At 36.9% G+C, this 18,992-nt stretch overlaps 2 protein-coding genes across 2 annotated transcripts in view; one reads left to right on the forward strand and one right to left on the reverse strand.

Annotated features, from left to right (window-relative positions):
* LOC108692273 (LIM/homeobox protein Awh-like) overlaps nt 1-7,595 on the forward strand; it is a 14,069-nt gene extending 6,474 nt beyond the window's left edge. The window contains exons 3-4 of the mRNA XM_018200450.1: nt 5,617-6,071; nt 7,322-7,595. Coding sequence (XP_018055939.1) covers nt 5,617-6,071; nt 7,322-7,530 — 664 coding nt within the window. The 3' untranslated portion in view covers nt 7,531-7,595. The remainder of the gene's footprint in view (nt 1-5,616; nt 6,072-7,321) is intronic.
* A 2,276-nt stretch (nt 7,596-9,871) lies between these two features.
* LOC108692274 (LIM/homeobox protein Awh-like) lies at nt 9,872-16,542 on the reverse strand. Its single transcript, XM_018200451.1, has 5 exons — nt 16,253-16,542; nt 11,566-11,783; nt 10,514-10,762; nt 10,099-10,266; nt 9,872-9,939 (listed from the first exon to the last, which is right to left on the reverse strand). Exons 1-5 carry the CDS (start codon nt 16,423-16,425, stop codon nt 9,872-9,874), a joined length of 876 nt encoding a protein of 291 aa, XP_018055940.1. The 5' UTR covers nt 16,426-16,542.
* Nucleotides 16,543-18,992: the final 2,450 nt, after the last annotated feature.

Genomic DNA, 18,992 nt, shown 5'->3' on the forward strand with positions numbered 1-18,992 from the left:
TCCGCATTCCGCGTATTGCTATCGCGAGGCGAGGAAGAGGAAAGATGGAAAGGATGAGGGGAAGGAAAGAATTATTGGATGTTATCGATGAGCCTATTAGTAATATCCCGCTTTGTCAAGGGCAACTTACTTGGACGCCTCGATGATGTGATTCGAAATCGAGTCGGCCCAAAGCCTGGCTTAAGAGGACGCGACTCGGCTATCGTGATCGTGCGACTCTCCTCCCTATTATCGCCGCTCATCAAGGGAAAAAATTATCACACAAAAAGCTCGAAACCGATCGATTTAGTTTATTCCCTTTATCGAAAATTCGGCGGTCGAGTATTATCGAAATATTCAGTTTCACGTCATTGATCTTTTAATCCTCTGTATAGTCACTTAATTATGTTTTTATGAAAAACATAACAACATTACAAACGATTATTTATATTTGATGCATTTTTGACGCCCTAGTTAAAGATTAATCTATATATAATGAGGTTTGCTTCCTGTTACTTGTTTCTTATAATTTTTTTTCTTGTCTTTTTCCTTCCTATTTTATAGGCGTTTTCAGGATTTCAGTCATGGAAAGGGACACAAATTTATTTTCACATAGAACTTATTAAAATATATTTATATTAAAATTAATCTTTGAAAATCTTCAGCGTGGAGATAAATTTTATAATTTTCAGGAGTTGAATTTGAATCCTGGCTGAGGATCCATAATAAATATTTTTCATAATAAATTATTTGTAATTTTAAGATGCTTATTAGCAGATGCTTATCAAACTGTTAACAGCTTTCTAAGATGCTTATTGGCAGCAATAATATTAAATTGCTTGTTAATATTATTATTCCAGCTAGTTTAGAATTGACAAATAATCAGTTTAGATACTGACAAATAATCAGCGCACAGTTAACTTAAACTTGAAATTGTCTAAATTCACAAGAAATACTATTAGTAGGCAAAAGAATTAAGAATTTTTTATTAGAAATTTTAGAATTTATTAATTATTAGGCTGAAGAACTTAATTCCCAAAAATCTAATATGGCAATTTTCACTTACATGTGTCTAATTGGTCAATTTTCATTTTATTGTTTTATAATCTTTGTTACAAAAATTATTTCTCGCTGTCAAACTTTAAGAGAAAGTGCAAGCGTTTTCTTTTGTCTTCCTCTTGTCTTGCGTACGTCTATGATTCCATTTCTTCGTATTGTCGCTAGATCTAAAAGTTGAACTTCAAAAGAGATAAGAAACACATGACAAGAAATATAATTATCGATAAAATAATCCCAAAGAGATAAAAGCAAGAAACAAAAAGCAAAGAGTACATTGTAGATCAATTTTGAAAGTCACTATTATTAATTATATATTATTAATTGTTTTACAATTATTAGTTGTTTTATTATTAATTGTTTTACATTTATTAGTACTTAAAGTCATTATTGTATAGACTTACTTGATATTTCCAAAGAAAAGTAAGAAGAAATAAAAAAAATACGTATAAATTCTTGGGTATCGGTTATGTAACTTGTTCCTAAGGGCAAAACGTGACTAATGAAAAATTTTTTCATAATCTCAATAGTAAAAATTCTCACTTTTCATGTTTCCATCCTAAGGAAAAAGTTACATAATCGTAAAGAAAACTGCTATTATAAAGACATTGAGATTCATTTTCTTGCTGCTAGATTGTAAAAATCACATCATAGGTGACTAAGGTGATTATTTCCGAGTTAAGGATTCTTTGTTCTTCGCGTGAAACAAGCACATAGGCATTGATCCGGTCGATCGCGCGAACCGTATCCCCAAGTCACGTGGGTCTGTCCGCGCGTGTTGGCTATACGAATGTGGTATTTCTACATCGATAGACATCCATAAGCGCGCGTATTGGGTGTCCGAGATGTGCGCTCGCGAGAGAGTCGCCATTGGGTGATTAATGTCTTCCAATGTAGTCTGCCTCTCCTCGTCTTCTTTTTCCTCTTCCTCCCTCTCTGCCCGCGCGGACCTCACGTATAGTCGGCTATTCACGTCACCATGCATTCGTGTATCACGCATGCTCACGCACAGCACGAGCTGCGGAGTCACGTTGACGTCTCGACGTCTCACTGTCTCGCGCGCGCACGCGGCGAACGCCGCGGAAAAAAATAAATACTCTTGTCCTGAGAATCCTGAGATATTCTTTCGCGAGATCCTCTCGCTTCGGCTTTTACGCCTACTCCCCAGAGAGAGCCTCCGCATCATTTTTGCCCTCCCCTAAGACGCCGCGTAATCCGTTTATATACCTTAGACGTATCTTTCGTTACGCGATACTCACGAAGCATTTCTCAAGTTCTGTCCGGGTGATGCAGACAGAACGAGAGAGATAAAAGAGAGAGGGCTTGAAAGATCCGACAATACGAAAAATAACATGCTAGAATGTGTACGATATAGCTGGCTGGGAAGGAATTGCCCGGCTATCATTAATTTATCAATGTCCCGAAAGCGGGTTACTTCGCGCTTCGTGATTCCGTATACCAAATATACGAGTACGTGTATGTGGGTGCCGAGTCACTCGAGATGGGACTGCCTAGTGTCAGTGTTCCGGAGGACTGAGGAATTCGCCTCGTAAGGCACCGAAGCCAGCTGCGATCCTCGAACCGTTCCTTCTTCCCGCCTTCATCCGAGTGCGAGCCAGCGCGGTACTTCTTTTCTTCCAAGTGAGCGAGGGAGCGGAGAAAGAGAGACAGAGAGAGAGAGAGAGAGAGAGAGGGGGGGGGAGGCGAAGAGTGAGAGAGAAATAGAGTGGTCTTTGAAATTAATAAATATTCACCCGACCCCCGGGGGCCTGTGCGCTCTCTACTCCCCGACATCCAGGGTCCACCAATCCTTTCCCCGCTTTCGTCGCTTTCGTATGTTTCGACCGAAAAAAGAAGAGGTCAGACGTCGAAGTGATTCGTGGCCCTGTATGCGGCAAAAATCGCTCTATTAGCGATTTCTGTCGGCGAAGCTCGTGAGATTCTGGTTTTTTCGAATCGATACGATCAGCGTAGAAGCGACTCGCATCGCCCAACACGACGTCGGGACCACCTGTCGTTGTAATCGCGTGTTATCTTCTTCACCTTGTCGGCACTTAAGACTGCATACCTCGCGGCTGCCGGGACACTCGAGACATAAGCAAATGATCGCAGTTCTTTGAGTTGACCAAACATCCGTGGAATTGAATAACATGTTATATATATATGTATGTGTATATATATATATATAATTGGAGTAATAACTTTACGTGATTGTCGTTCTTCTTCGATATCTATCGTTCATCAGAAATATTCGTACAACACAAAAATTTGTAACAACATTGCTGCAAGGTTTGCAATGTTATTGCACAATATTGTTGGAACGTTTCAGTGTTGCTGCAATATTACTGGAAAATTGTAACGTTATTGAAAACATTACTGAGACGTTGCAATGTTCCTGTATTATTTCTGGAATGATCTATGGAGTGTTATTGCAATATTACTGAAATGATCTGTGCTGTATAGGATACTATATAAGGATTGCTATGTAAATTATGATTAGCTGTTTTATGCTACCGAGACGCAATTAACTTGGATTGATAGTAACGCGTATTTCGCTATTTTCAATCTTTAATCGTAATTCGTATGCCTGCGTTCGATCATGCTCTCGTAAGCGTCTCATACCAGCGAGCGCCCAACTTAATCCCCCGTTGACTTATAGGGCCCGCCTATGTGGAAGAACAAATGAATAAATTAGGGCGGGGCCGTTTGGTAGCCGACGCGCGCGTACGGCCCTGAAGATTTATAGATACCCAATACCAGTTCTCTCGTCGCCGCCGGATACGCAAGATCCCCTCATCGCCCTCTTGCCCTCCTCGGTGCGTTAAGTCTTGACTTTTCTGGGGTATGAAACCGTAGAAGGATAGACGCGGGGAGAACAGCGAGTGCTACTATTTACCTGAGGCGACACTCAAATGACACATTTCCATATTTCCACGATGGAAGATCTTCTTGTCGGGAAATTTTTTCGATTTAACGATGAAATAAGATCTGTAACTATAGTATATAATGGCGATTAAATTGATTTAGGACCAATTTTTAATTTTTTAATGACTTTATATTGATTTTTAAGATTTTGAGCCAATTTCTGATTGATTACATTTGAATTTGGTTACATTTAATTTTGCAAATTTCTAATTGGTTACGTTTAATGTTACGAATGTTACATTTAAGAATCGAATAATCATACTCATGATAATAGATTTGAATATCAATATATTAAGTCAATGTCCACCTTAGCAAAAATAAAAATTAAAGCAAAATATAACGTAAGGGGAGAGAAACATGAACATACCTAAAGCTTCTAGATAGCGAAAATGAGAAAATGTAAAGGAAATGTTTTTACGCTTTTACATTTTTATAATTCTCTTCAACTTACTCTATGACTTTTATTTTCTGTAACGCATAATTATAAATCTTGTACATTGATATTGATTGGGATCTTCTCGTTATTTCGATGAGTCTCCTCTAAACTAGAAAATAAAAAAGAATGGATCATAGAGCTGGTGATCAGTACAAACTAGCTTCTAGGCGTGCCCTTTGCGCGATCACCATAACCAATAATATCCCCTCCCCTGAAAACATCGCGTCATGCGACAATGACTATGCAGACGCGAAGACTAATCCTTCCATGAGCTTACCATATTTTTCCATACAATAACGCCATGGTCGATCGGTCGTTGATGCATTCTTCTACTTCTTCTTCTGCTTCGTCTCTATGCTCTTCCTCTTGCTTCTCTTTTCTTTTTTCTTTTTCTCTTCCTTTTTCTTTCCTTCTTTCCTATATGTCTGTGCTTTTTATTGATCCTTTTTCTTTTCTTCCATTTCGTTCCTCCTTCTTCCGTTCCTTCTTCTTTTCTTCTTTTGCATATGCTCCCGTATGCATGGCATAACCTCTGCTGAATTTCATGTTTTAGTTTTCTTCGCGCTGCTCTATCATTGTCCCAGTAATAATAATAATTTTTTTATCTTTCTTCGATCTCTTTTCTCGAGTTCTTTTTTAGCACTAGATTCTGTTCTCACATCTCGTCGGCATGTATTCAAAGAAATCGAGCCATTTGTATAGAGTCGGAAGCCGCACAACTGAGACATCGAAATAATCTCGACGTAATCTACTCCTCGAATCGCGATACTGATCCTTAAACCGAGGTGGCTCCGATGCCTCGTCGCATCGCGGGAGGACACCGAATGGTTGAGTAGTATGTTAATGAGGACAGGATTGCTGCCGGGTCCTCGCGTTCTCGGAGGTCTCGAATGAACCTGCCGTCGACGGGATAAAAATAGTTTTTTCGGTCGGTGTCCGCACGACTGAATTCGATATGCATTGCAAGAGAACCGCGTTTATTGTCGAGTCCATTCGTAGCCGCGCGCCAAAAAAGAGAGACTCGCATGAATCAATAAACGATGAATGACAGTAAAGTGGGTGATAAATGGGCAGTACGTCGATCGATCGAGCCGACTTCCTTTGTTATTGATTACGTCGATTAACTTTTTTAACACTCGCGCACGTTTGAAAGTTGATGGCGACTTCGTCACGTGCGGCTTTCACATGGGAGAAATCCCTACTGTTTGCGTTTTTTGCAGAACATTCGGCGCGAAATGCGCGAAATGCGGGCGCAGTGTGGGCGCTGGGGATTGGGTGAGGAGAGCTAAAGACCGAGTCTATCACTTGGCATGTTTCGCCTGTGATGCCTGTTCCCGTCAACTTTCCACGGGTGAGCAATTCGCGCTTCTGGACGCCCGACTGCTGTGCAAGGCCCATTATTTGGATGTGGTCGAGGGTAACAATACTTCGTCATCGGAGGATTGCGATTCCGAGCACGGTGGCAAAGGTAGCAAGACGAAACGCGTGAGGACAACCTTTACCGAGGAGCAGCTTGCAGTCCTGCAGGCTAACTTTCAGATGGATAGCAACCCCGACGGACAAGACCTTGAGAGGATAGCCCAGGTGACCGGCCTCAGCAAGAGGGTCACGCAAGTTTGGTTTCAGAATTCTAGGGCGAGACAGAAGAAGCACAGCGGCAAGATCAAGACTCAGAGTAAGTAATAATAAATTAAACAAGACCGCTATATGAATATACAGAACATAATAATAGCGAAATAGTGCAAAATTTTTTTTATATGCGTTAAACGCATGTTAATATGAGCATAAGTTAGCGATCTGTGGAATGATGGAGTCTCTCTCTACACATGTGAATTTGACATGTGTTATACTTTCACATGTCAAGCTACATCTAGTATAAATTTTTAACAAGCAAATTATAGGATATTTTATTAGCTCAATGAACAATATTGATTGGCTCTTGGCAAAATTTCCTTTCCTAGGTAACCAATCAAATGTAGCAAAGGATCACATTTGATGGAAACAGACATGTACATTTGTTAATGTTTCAAAATCATTTGAATAGTATTATAATAGTTATCGTATTTAATTTTTTTAAGAAATAGACTAGAATGATAGATTTATAAGAGTATACGAATGAATTTATAAATAAAAATAATATTTGACGAGGCTACTACATTCGTAATAAATAAATAATTAAAGAAAAATGAAATACATATGTATACTTGATTTATTTTTATTTACATATTTATTATTATTAAATATCTATAATATATAAATTTATTATTATTTAAATTTAGTTATAATCAGATCCCTCCGCGTGTTGATCATTCCAAACGTGTGAAAAATTTACTTTGGCAGCTCTGAGTGTGAACAGAGATTAGCGATAGAATAGGGTTCTGTATTTTAAAAATGAAGTAAAGACAATTTTATTAGATGTATTTAGAGTTTAGAGAAAGCAGAACTATTATATAATTTTTTAATATGATTGGTTTTGATATATTTTGATTCAGTAAGAAACTAAGGGTAAGACTTACCATATTAAACAATTTTAACAACAAGAAAATTAATATTAGTAAAGTTGTTTTCATTGCTGAATGCAGCCAATACTAATATGTTCCGAGCGCGCGCTATTATGAGATTTTAGTATAAAAGAAGAAAGCGCCAAATACGTCAAGATATTAGTCTCTAATAATAATAATAATATTTCTATATAAATTTTAAACATATCTTTCAATTATATAAATTGCGCGCCGATTATTGTTAAACTGAAAACACAATCACAAACTAAAGTTGTAATAATAATATCACAAGTTAAATTAATCATTGATTTGATAATGATACTACTAGAGCCTTAAAGTACTCGTTGTATAAAGTTTTTACATAACTCGCATTACGGATAGTATCCCTCGAGGATTCAAAACGCTTATTTTCGTGTGCTTACAGTGCATCATTCGCCACCGATGCACCATCACCCAGTCGACCTGTATCCCAGTGGCATCAACGTGGTCGGCGCTTATCTTGGTGGTTATCAGGCCAGCAATGCCGGTAGCGAGAGTCCAGGTAGCCCGTTAACGCCCCTTACACCTTTGACTCCGCTCACACCGACGACGCCGAATCATTTGCAGGCTCAATTCTGTCATCCCGCAGGATAAGTCAATATAAATGTTTTCACGAAGCTATTGGTATTAACCTTTCGCACTGCATGTGTTTCCATGATTAAATAATTCGGAGATTTATACAAAAAATCGTAACAAGGTTTTACAAAATCGAAAGTTGCCATATTCATTTTTTTCTTATATTCCGCACAAAAAATTAGATTAAAAGTGTATAACGAGCAGACTAATTTCAATTAATAATTACATATGAGTTCTTAAGGCGAATTAATCTGTATATATTTCTCAAGATGTAAAATAAGCGCGCGTTATCGTTAATATAATATGTAATACGTATAAAAGGTACAAGTTTTTCGTATTTAAAATTAGATTAAGCTTATTTATTCCGAGCGTGTAAAACAATTTGCATCCGTTTGCGATTGTGAATAAAATCTCTTAGACGATGCAAAATGGAGGAGGAGTGACTAGAATGTCTCGTCCATTTTTCGAAATTTTGACGTAGATATCGTTTAACTCATAACACGAAATTGTATATAGAGCGAATTGTAGTTTTTGTACATATGTCTTCTGTAGATATAAGAATATTGTTTTGTGTGTGTGTGTGTGTGCATGCGTGCGTGCGTGTGTGTGTATGTGTGGTGTGTGTGCGCGCGCGCGCGCGCGAGAGAGAGAGAGAGAGAGAGAGAGAGAGAGAGAGAGAGAGAGAGAGAGAGAGAGAGAGAAGCGTGATGAAGACCAGAACTTATCGCATATTTGTCGCTGCAATATTATAAAATAAATCATATTGTTATTAATAAAATGCCTTTTATTGTTAATTGTTGCAATTATTATCCTTTAATTATTACCCACTTCTCCGATTACAAATACCGCAGATAATTCAAAAGAATGTCGCACGGGAAATATCTGGAGGGAGATAGTTGGATAAGTTGGATTGATCAAGAAACAAAGGCCATCCTTTTGTTCAACGTGTGCAATCGCATATATTTATGTACGTTTAGTTTACAATATTTACATCACAGGACATTCATATTGAATGATTTTACATGACTATTGAGATTACTATGAAAGATACTTTCATTTCAAGCATTGTTACGCGACGCGAATGAAATTCCGTCGACGACGCGACGACGATGACGTTCAGGGCACTTATTATGTAACTGTTCGCGATTCCGATCAGAATAAGTTTTAGACTCGCGAATTTAAAAAAAAATGTTAAGCGTCATAGTGATAGAATGGTAAATAATGTAAGTAAAAAAATATTTATTTTCTAATTTTATAATAAAAAGGATAATACAAAAATATGTAAAAAAATAAAATTATAACGAGTAATAATAAAGTAAAATAATTATGTCAATCTTCAATCTTAAATATAATAATTCTTACGTAAATAAATTACGTAAACAAGTTAATTTTCATCATACAATTTTGTTAAACATGCTAATAATAATATTACTTAATATATATTATTTATTTACATTAAGTAATATTATATATTATTTATTAATACATATTAATAATATAATATTAATTACATAATATAATAACTTAATCTGCAACATGCTGAAGATGAGTCTGTCACTTTAATATAATAAAAATTATATATATTTAACATTAAGAGTTAATAAATTTTTAATAAATTTTTTCAAAATAACATGTTCAAAATTAAAAATTTTTCGATCATTTTGGATACAATTCGAATGTCTATGTAACAAATCAAATGACGAGAAACGGAATCATTCCGAACGGAATCATTTCCAAATAGATTCATAATAGGTGTCCTACGTATCCGCCTCTCTTTTATGCCTATGTTCGCTTTAAAGGCTTCGTTAAAGCGATTCCTTCTTGGTTGCATCAGGTATCGATACGAAAGAAAGAATAGAGAGACGAAGGAGAAAGAACGAGTACAAAATCACAATTCATACACAACCAAGAAAGAGATAGGCAGACAGATCGATTCAAAATTGCAGACAAAGTTACACACGCATACGCACGCACACGCACATACATGCACATAACACACACACACACACACACACACACACACACACACACACGCACACGCGCGCGCGCACACACACACACACACACACACACAAGCACGCACGCACGCACGCACGCGCGAATTCACGCATGCGCACGTACATATCTTTTCGCATGTAATACGGAACAATATTGGTTCCAGTAAGATTCAACATCGAGAACGCAAGATTTATGTTGCGAGCGTAACTCGAAAGTGCGTCATCGAAGAGCGCGACGGGTGAATTTTTCACTTTTCTTGAGGATAAATAAAACGATGCATTCAATGATGTTTCCTCGATCTCTACCTTCTGACGCTTTTTCGAAGCAACGCCGAATATTTACAATATAATTGAAATCGCCATTAAACCTCATTCGGCATAGATAGTAGCATCGAGTCTTGCGAGAGCTCGTCCATCGATTGCTCCGACCCTGAGAACAGAGTTAATGGAATCGCAATTACATGTAAATGTACGATCCTGTCCAACCTCTAATTGATCGTCGAATTTTCCCAATCTGAAGTCTTTGATCGCAGTAAGAATCTTTCATGAAATTCCCCGACACGCAGTGATATTGCGAACGATCTCTTACCATGATTGTGATAAATGGAGCCTGTCGGGCTCTTACACGTGGCTGGACTAAGCTGTGGTTGTTGTTGCTGTTGATGCTGTTGCTGATGTTGAAACGAGTATGTTAGATGTAAGTTGATGTGACGACCGAAATCGGGCGACGCGGTAGAATTCGGTGGCGATTGATGCACTGCAAAAATTCATTCCACCGATGTTGATAATTAAAATTATTATCTATCGATTGCATATAATCGCGATGACACGCGCGAATTTTTATGGAAATAGAGGTCGTGCTGCTTGCACTCGTTACATTCGGAATCTTTATTTTTTCTTTCTCTAAAATCGGAATATATATTTGTCTCGCATTAAGCGCAACAATTTTTGGGAATTTCAAGCTATATAAGCAAATTAATGGAATGACTCGATGTTTCGCTTACCGTGTTGTCCCTTCATTTTGCCTGTGTGAAGATGTTTCTTCTGCCTTGCTCTAGAATTTTGGAACCACACCTGCGTTACCCTCTTGCTGAGTCCAGTTACATGCGCTATCCTTTCAAGGTCCTGCCCATCGGGATTACTATCCAATTGAAAATTCGCTTGGAGAACGGAAAGCTGCTCCTCGGTAAAAGTGGTCCTAACTCTCTTCGCTTTATTGCCGCCCTTGTGACCACTCTCGGAGTCACCGCCTTCTGCGAAAGTACCAATTAGCCGTACCTACCTTCCACACCATTACGCGATCTATCTCAATCGGTGTGCATTTTATACAGCAAAATAAAGGATCACGAACAGTATATTGTTAATCAGGAAATTTTAAATATAGATAAATTTTAAATATAAATTTTAAAAATAGAATAGAATGCTATCGTAAATTTGATATGTAAATGAGCAAGATCACAGGGAGTTGAATTATGCCTTCAATAATTAACAAGATTGAGAATTTGATATTTTTTTTTTCTTTTAACTTTTTGATGGAGTTTTCTAAAATAACTTATGGAAGATCTTATTTTCTAAAGATTTTCGGGATTGTTGAATTCAATTCTGATCTCAGAATTCTAAAATTAAAATTAAAATTAAAAGAAAACGAGGAAATAATTTTTATAAAAATTGAACAAATAGTTTATAAAATAAAAGAGAATGACTTCAAAGAGTTCACAAAGGATTCAGTAAAATTATTTAATTTGCAAAGATTTAGATTATAAATATTTCGTTATTGAAATGTACTAAAATCTTGTGTTATTAATACTGTATCATTCAATATCGATAGTATTCTAGGATTAATCAAATTAATTTAATTGTTACAATAAATACTTGAAGAAGATTACTTGATGACGTTAAAGAATAAATTTAACAAAGGGCGTTATTTTTACTCGCAACAATTAGAAGATTTTATGTTCTTCACATATATTTTTGAAATCGGATGTTTTCAATATTTATTTTACGTTAACTACGTCTTCGCGCGTGTAACAATGACTTGTTTGTGCGATATTCTCACCATCGGAAGAAGTGTTGTTGCCCTCGACGACGTCGAGATAGTGCGCCTTGCAAAGCAATCGGGCGTCCAGGAGGGCGAATTGCTCACCGGTCGACAGCTGACGCGAGCAAGCGTCGCATGCGAAGCAGGCCAGATGATAAACCCTTTCCCTAGCCCTTCTCACCCAATCTCCAGCGCCTACGCTGCGCCCGCATTTCGCGCACTTTGCTCCAAAAGTTCTGCAAAACACGAGAAGCATAATTCGTACTCGTGTTAACTGGTAGTCGTGTAAACTGCCGCCAGGCGTATATCATTTATAAGTATTAGTATACGTATCGTGGTGTGTCTCGGATTTATTTTGCGATATACATTATAACGACAGCCAATATAGCCGGACTCGCTCAACGCTCGACGCTCGACGAGTACACGAGGGGTGTAATGATACCGCTCGAATATATCTCGGATGGTGAAGAAGAAGAAGAAGAAACGAAGATCGACGGGCGGTAGCTCGAGAGAAGAGAAAGAAAAGAGACTTTAGAGAAGAGATATTCGTGTCGAGGAGCAAGTGGTCTCCATCGGCGCGTGTTTCGCGGCCGTTTATTTCTTCGACTGCTCGCTCTTCGTTCTTCTCTCTCACGAGCTTTGGGAAGGATCTGCGAGAGAAGTATATATCGCGCGACGCAAAGTATCGTTCTCTCCGAGATACACCTTCGCGCCTTCCGGTCAATATCCGCGCATACCGGCATGCTCGTAATTCGAAGCTCTTGCGTTTTAATTAACCCCCAGTTGTGCGCGCGCGCGAGAAAACGATCGAAGAATTATACAATAGCCCTCATGCATTAATTAGTCGGAATTATACAGGTTGCGGTCTGTACACCGCATCGTCGAGATCCTCGCGGCGGAGTTGCGCGCCGCGATCTCTAATAAAGTGTATCGCATACTTGCATGTAAATCGGATCGATTCTAATAATACCAGCGCAATATAAATGCGCGCGTTCGTGCGATAGGGCCGTCGTAACGGACGTCGTAAACGGTAGTCGTGTACCATGGCCGTGGAGACACGATCGGATGAATGGGGCGCGGATGAGGGCTCGCGTTTACCGTAGGATGCGACCGTGAGGATACTCAACGAGAGGATTCTCATTCCTTTCTTGCGTGGTACCCGTAGTGGGCTGTAGTTCTGGTACAGCAGCCGACCCGTGTCGCCGGGAGTGTCGCGGTCGATAATTAAACAACGACCAGACGGCCCATTAGCCCATTATCATATTCATGAACACGGAAAGTGCATCCGATTCGATACCCCGCCCGTTCGTTCTTCCCCCTCCCCTCGTACTGTGCATTTATGTGGATTGTGTTTGCGAATGCCTGCGGCGTACATTGGCGCGCTTCGAATACCTTATGGGTTGCCACGCGACTATCCCGGTGGTCATCACCCTCCCCCTCGCTACCGCATCCTGTGGATGTTGTCGAAAAATCTCTCGCTCTGAATCGCAGTAGGATAATGCACTTCCGCACGCATCGAAGAAATAGCTTTATTCACTTTAAGCTTATCGAAAGAGGCACGTGTGTCTTCCATCGCGCCTCCACCATGCCTGCTGCTTGAAATCTTATACGTTTATTTTTTGAATGCAGATAGAGAACAAAGAGAGTTAGAAACGCCATGTAGATTCTATCGCGTAACGTCTGGCGAGATTAAACTTTTCTGATCTGCCGATACACGCGCTTTAATCTCATTGTCCTTTTAAGAGAGGTAGCTAATTCCTTGTCCTGACGCTAAAGGTGATCTCCCGTCACGCCCACGTCGGAAGCTAGAGAAGGATTTGAATTTTGAGCGACTCTTGTCCGCGATTACGACACACGGTATGTCACACAGAGCGCCAATTTTTGAAGAGAGCATATACGTAACGGAAGGAAGTTTTGTTGAAGTATCTATAATAATTTAGCTACAAAAGCAATTTGAAAACTTCGCGACTTAACAATGAAGTTATACAATTTTAGTATTCCTAAAGCTCCAGTCAAACGGTGATCCCTGCATAGAATATAAGAGATTCAAGTTTTAATTTCGGCTGAGATAATATTTTTCGCAATGAGTTTTTTATAATTTTTAAGATATTAGTAGTAATTAATGATTAAATTAACTAGTAATTAACAGTCAAATTAACATTCTAATTAAATTTGGGAGGCTTAATATTTCGGATTGATTATGTTGAAAGTTTGAAAGTATAATCGGGGCGCAATTATTCTGAGATAAAAGTTTATTTAAAATACGCGTATCAGTTTAATGTCTAACTCGCACGCACGCACGCACGCACGCACGCACGCACGCACGCACGCACGCAGAAAATTTTCATCTCCTTAGGGCTGCCGCCAAAATTCCGCAACAGTTCTTACAGATCGTAAGATGTAAACTTAAGTCGATGAGCCAATCAGGATTTTGCTTTAGGTCTACATAATCTAACAGAAATAGAAATAATAGTAAACTTATCCATAACCTCGCAAAAAGACGAATTTCAGCCGATTGAAACTCGCCTTATGGATGTATAAGTTTATTGCTATTTCTATTTAGATTATGTAGATTTAAAATAGTATCCTGATTAACTTATCGGCTTAAGTTCACTTATTAAGGTTACTGTTAAGACTCGTCTACAATAGTCGTACGAGCTGTGTCGCATTTCGTATGAAATGTCGCAGAAGTGTCGCACATAGTTGCATGATTATTATAGTCGCAAGAACTCTTATCATATGAAGTTGAGCCAACTTCAACTTTTTGCGACTGCGACAGACGTATGAGCGCATGAGTTCAGCCAATCACAACACAGCAAGTTGACGTTTAAAATTTGTTGTGGAATTGCGTACAAACAATTGTTGTGATATATTGTAGATGCTCATTTAGCGACACTTTTGCGGCAAATTTTCACAACCTCTGCGACTATTGTAGACGAGGCTTTACAGAAATTGTCGATAGCCTTTAAATATTTCTATGGTGTTTAAGTCTTAAAAAAATTTAATCGTGACACGATGTTTGATATTATGATTTTACTATGGACATTTACATATCATATTTATATAAACTAACTTTTACAAACTACTTAATAGAACAAGTTCAAACTTTAAAATTATATATATATAAGACAAACTTTTTATCGTGTGCCAATATTTCAAATATATTATTTATTTCAAATATATTATTAAATATAATATAATTAGGCTATGAAGTTTTCAAATTGTCCTCATAAACAAATAAAAATAATTTTATTGAACCATCAAAATAATTATGTAGAATATTTAAACTGATTGTTACAATGTTGAACAATAAAAACAATAAAGTTAGTTGTAAAATATTAAATAAAGATAATAAAAAAAGATTAAATTTGAAGAATAAAGACGCTGCAGTTTGCAGAACGCAAAACAAATGGAAAGTTTTAAAAATAATTTAAACAATAACATTTCTCTCTCAAATATATTCATGAAATAAAAATAAAATCCATGATTAAAAATTATTAAAACAAAACTGATTCTTCAACAGCGAAGAAAAATAGTGTTAGCAAGAATAAATATTGAGAGAGATTAAACTTTCTATAGCATTACTCATCATCCTACATTGTTTTAATGATCCAACAAAATTATTTTCAAATCTGTATGATACATCTAACTAAATTTTTAGATACTCCAGCAAAATCGTTCTTTCCATGAAAGGGAACTACAATGTCGATGCGAGATGGGAGATAGACGCGAAGGCGAAGTGAAACTTACGTCCGATACTTTACTCTGAAGATCCCGCTTGCTTGTATTTTTCTTTTTTCTTTCTTGCCGTTTTGTCCATTATCGCGCGAAAGGAGACGGGACGGTTCTCTCGGAGGCGGTTGTCGGCGGCGATTGTCGACGGGTCTACGGGTCCACGGGTCGCGTCGGGATCCCGCCGATGATCGGGTCATCGAATGGCAGCGTTACCAGGCAGAAAGCACGAATCAAAAAAATTACGCGGCAGATTCCTTCGGACCTCCCGCATACTGTCGGACCCGAGCGGCTCGCCCGAGTTAGCCAGCGTCGAAAACTCGGGACCGCTCTTATGCAGTAATTAACGAGGATACCGTATTCAATTCGCGCAGGCGAGAACGAAAATTAATTTAATTCGACGAGCGCGCGATTTGTTCCCCCGCTTAATTCGCAGAGGTACTCTTGCTGCGCGATAACGCGTGTATGAATTTAATATGAAATCAAACGTCAGACGTTCGCCATCGCCAGATGCGGCGCGCAGCGATCGGATATCAGGACAGGCTCATGTCGGAGCTCGGTTGGTGCAAGAGACCCAGGTGACTGAAGTAACTGATTGACAGTTGGATAAACACATTGGGCAGGCTGCGCCCGAAGCCTTCCGTACAATCGACGAGTCACCGCAGGTTCCGTCGACTTTGATCTCCACGACCGTACGTCTTACATCGCTATCGATGCGCATCGCGCGGCAACAAAAATATTCCACTTATTCATTCAGCGATGCGAACAAAAAGAAGCGGCTATTTTCTCCCTCCATCTCTCTCTCTCTCTCTCTCTCTCTCTCTCTCTCTCTCTCTCTCTCTATCCGCCTCGTTCTCTTTCTGTTGACACGTATAACTCGTTGAGCCGATTTAATTGTCCAATCAAATCGCGCAACCAAAAAAGTAACGCGAGTATTATTTCAGGTGAAAGTACCAATCGATGGTCGACTTACCGATCGTAATCATGTCTGCAGTACACTCGCATGCCTCTCTGAAAGCACGAGTGCTGATCGTGCAATGGCCTGGCACAAGCACTACACCTCAGACACCTGGAGTGCCACGTACGTCCGCCTACGCAGAGGATAGTTCGTTCGCGTACTCGCTCGCCGCATCCACCGCACTCCATTACTCTCGGCGATGTTTCCGGGCCGACAACCAGCCCGCTGGTACTCTCAGGACAAGCGAGGTTGGGACCGCCGATGCCGCTGTCGCATGCACCATCGCCACTCGTGTCCTCGACTTCCGTCTGTGTATACAACAAAACAGCAAAAATCCAAATTTAAATTTCTGTAAACACGATCCGAAAGCTTCCGTAAATTCCGTAAGAACGTCAAAAACACATTAACTCTAAATTATTTGCGTGGGTTGTTTTTGTAGGTAATTATGTATGTATGTACCTGCGTATGGGATGTATCTATATTATTTCTCAATTCTAGATTTATTATTCATTTACACACACTTTATACTGGTATCTAAGAGCCGATATTCATAAATCATATTAAGTACAATTTTGAGACATAATCAAAGAGTTGTATTAGCATCTTAAGACATTTCTTAAGACAGTTTTAAAATAAGAATAAGATAAAATAAGATATGGCTGATATTTGTATAGTTTATTTTTGTATTTAATAAATACCTAATTCAAGCTTTATATGTGTAATAGCTCTATATGTGTGAATAAATCAATAAAGTAAAATGTCCTTAAAGCCAACACAAGTTATTAACGTAAAATAATTTTTATTAAAATGAATTCCTGTTTTGGATCCTGTTTTGGATCTTCTTCAGCATAATAAATATCTTATCTTAAAAATATTATATTCGCAGATAAGACAACGCAACTATTAAATTAGTCTCAATAATATTATAATATTAGTATTCAATGAGTTAATGATCCTATGCTGCAGAATAAGCTGGTCAAGAATAATTATTATGGCTATATTTGGTCAATTTATGTCAATTAAATTCCACAAATTAAATAAACGATCGTGATCAAATTAAAATTTGTCTTTATGAAAAACTATGTTATAACAAAAATGCGCACTTATATGAATTAAAAGGTTGGTCAGAATAAAATTTTTTTAATCGCAAGTGTTCATCAAACTGTCTACTACTTTATTGTATTATACCAATAAAATATATTTATTCAAACATATATAAAATATCAAATTTAAAAGAAATTAAGAACGAATATAAAAAAATAATGGTGCTGATATTTCGATTATAAACGTAAACCAAATCAATTGTGATGTATATTTAAATCAATTTAATAAACAATAAAAAATAAAGGAAAATATTAAGATTTTGCGAATATGTTCATATATCAGATCCAGAGATAAAATATCGTTTTGTAAATTTAAGTCATATTTCTGTTTTTGTATATGAATCATCTCTGAGATCAATCTTTTAAACAAAACAACTTTCTCTTTATCTAAAATTTTTATGTTATCGCAATCAAAATCGTGTGTAGATTTTAACCTATGTTTCATAATTATGGATTAAATCGTGTCCCAATTAATGCGGTTCTTATATTCATTTAATATGTGTTTTCAAACATCTGCTTGTCTGATTAACAGAATGATAAGTCAATCCTATATATACTACAGAATAAGATAACCTAGGGAGAGTATTCTTGAATTTTTATAAGTTTATTAAATTTATTAATGTCCCTGTATGCTCTGTATCAAGAAATTCGTCTTTAAAAAGTTTCTTTATGTTTTCAGAAATAATAGGAATAAATGGTATAATGAAATAACGCTGTTTTTTTATTTCTCTCACAATTACCAGAACCAATTTCAGCAGTACTTTTTTATGTTTAAAACTGTCTTAAATATTGTCTTAAATACTGTCTTAAATACTGCAGTCTTAAGATGTAACGAACCAATCGTAGAATAGTATTAGTATTTTAAGACATTATTTAAGACGATTTTGAAGCAATGAACTGTGAATATTAATCTACAATTGTGAATACTATGGATGAAATCATTTATTAAAAAACTGTTGGAATTTTTAATATTTAAATCTTAATTAAAACGCTTTGATTATATAAATATTATTTTTTAATTGGTTTTGCTAAAGTTATTCTAAAATTTCCAATTCTTATAACAATACATTCAAGAAAGAGTTCATGTAACAAATTTAAATTATTATTTGTTTATATTTATTTTTTACGCTATTTTTATTTATTATCATGTTCTAATAATTAATGCAAAAAATTCTCTCATAATTATAGAATTATAAAATAAAGACTCTTAATTGTATACTCTTGAAAACAAAAAATTAATTTCTCAATATTAAAATTCAATTTGCATGGAAAAAAAATTTTTTTTTTCAGTGATGAAGAATATTTTTTATTCAGAATATTCTTCATCATTGACAAATTTTTATTCAGTGTTAAATCATTTTAAAGGCAGAATTTTAGAATATTTTTAGTAATATAAAAAAATAATTTATCGTTAAAGAAATGTATGAAATGAAAAGCGAATGTATAAGAAAATGTGATTGCTATAACGTTTTATTATTTTTTTTTTACATCTTTATGTCAGAAATTTTTGACTTTACTATGAAGAAATATTCTATATATATTCTAATCATGAGCTAAATTTTAAATATTTCCAGATATTAAATATGACTATTAAAGATTAATTAATAATAATTAAATTAATATATTAAATTAAAATTCTCTAACAAAATTGC

This window comes from Atta colombica, unplaced genomic scaffold (assembly GCF_001594045.1).
Source record: "Atta colombica isolate Treedump-2 unplaced genomic scaffold, Acol1.0 scaffold68, whole genome shotgun sequence".
Classification (NCBI taxonomy): domain Eukaryota; kingdom Metazoa; phylum Arthropoda; class Insecta; order Hymenoptera; family Formicidae; genus Atta; species Atta colombica.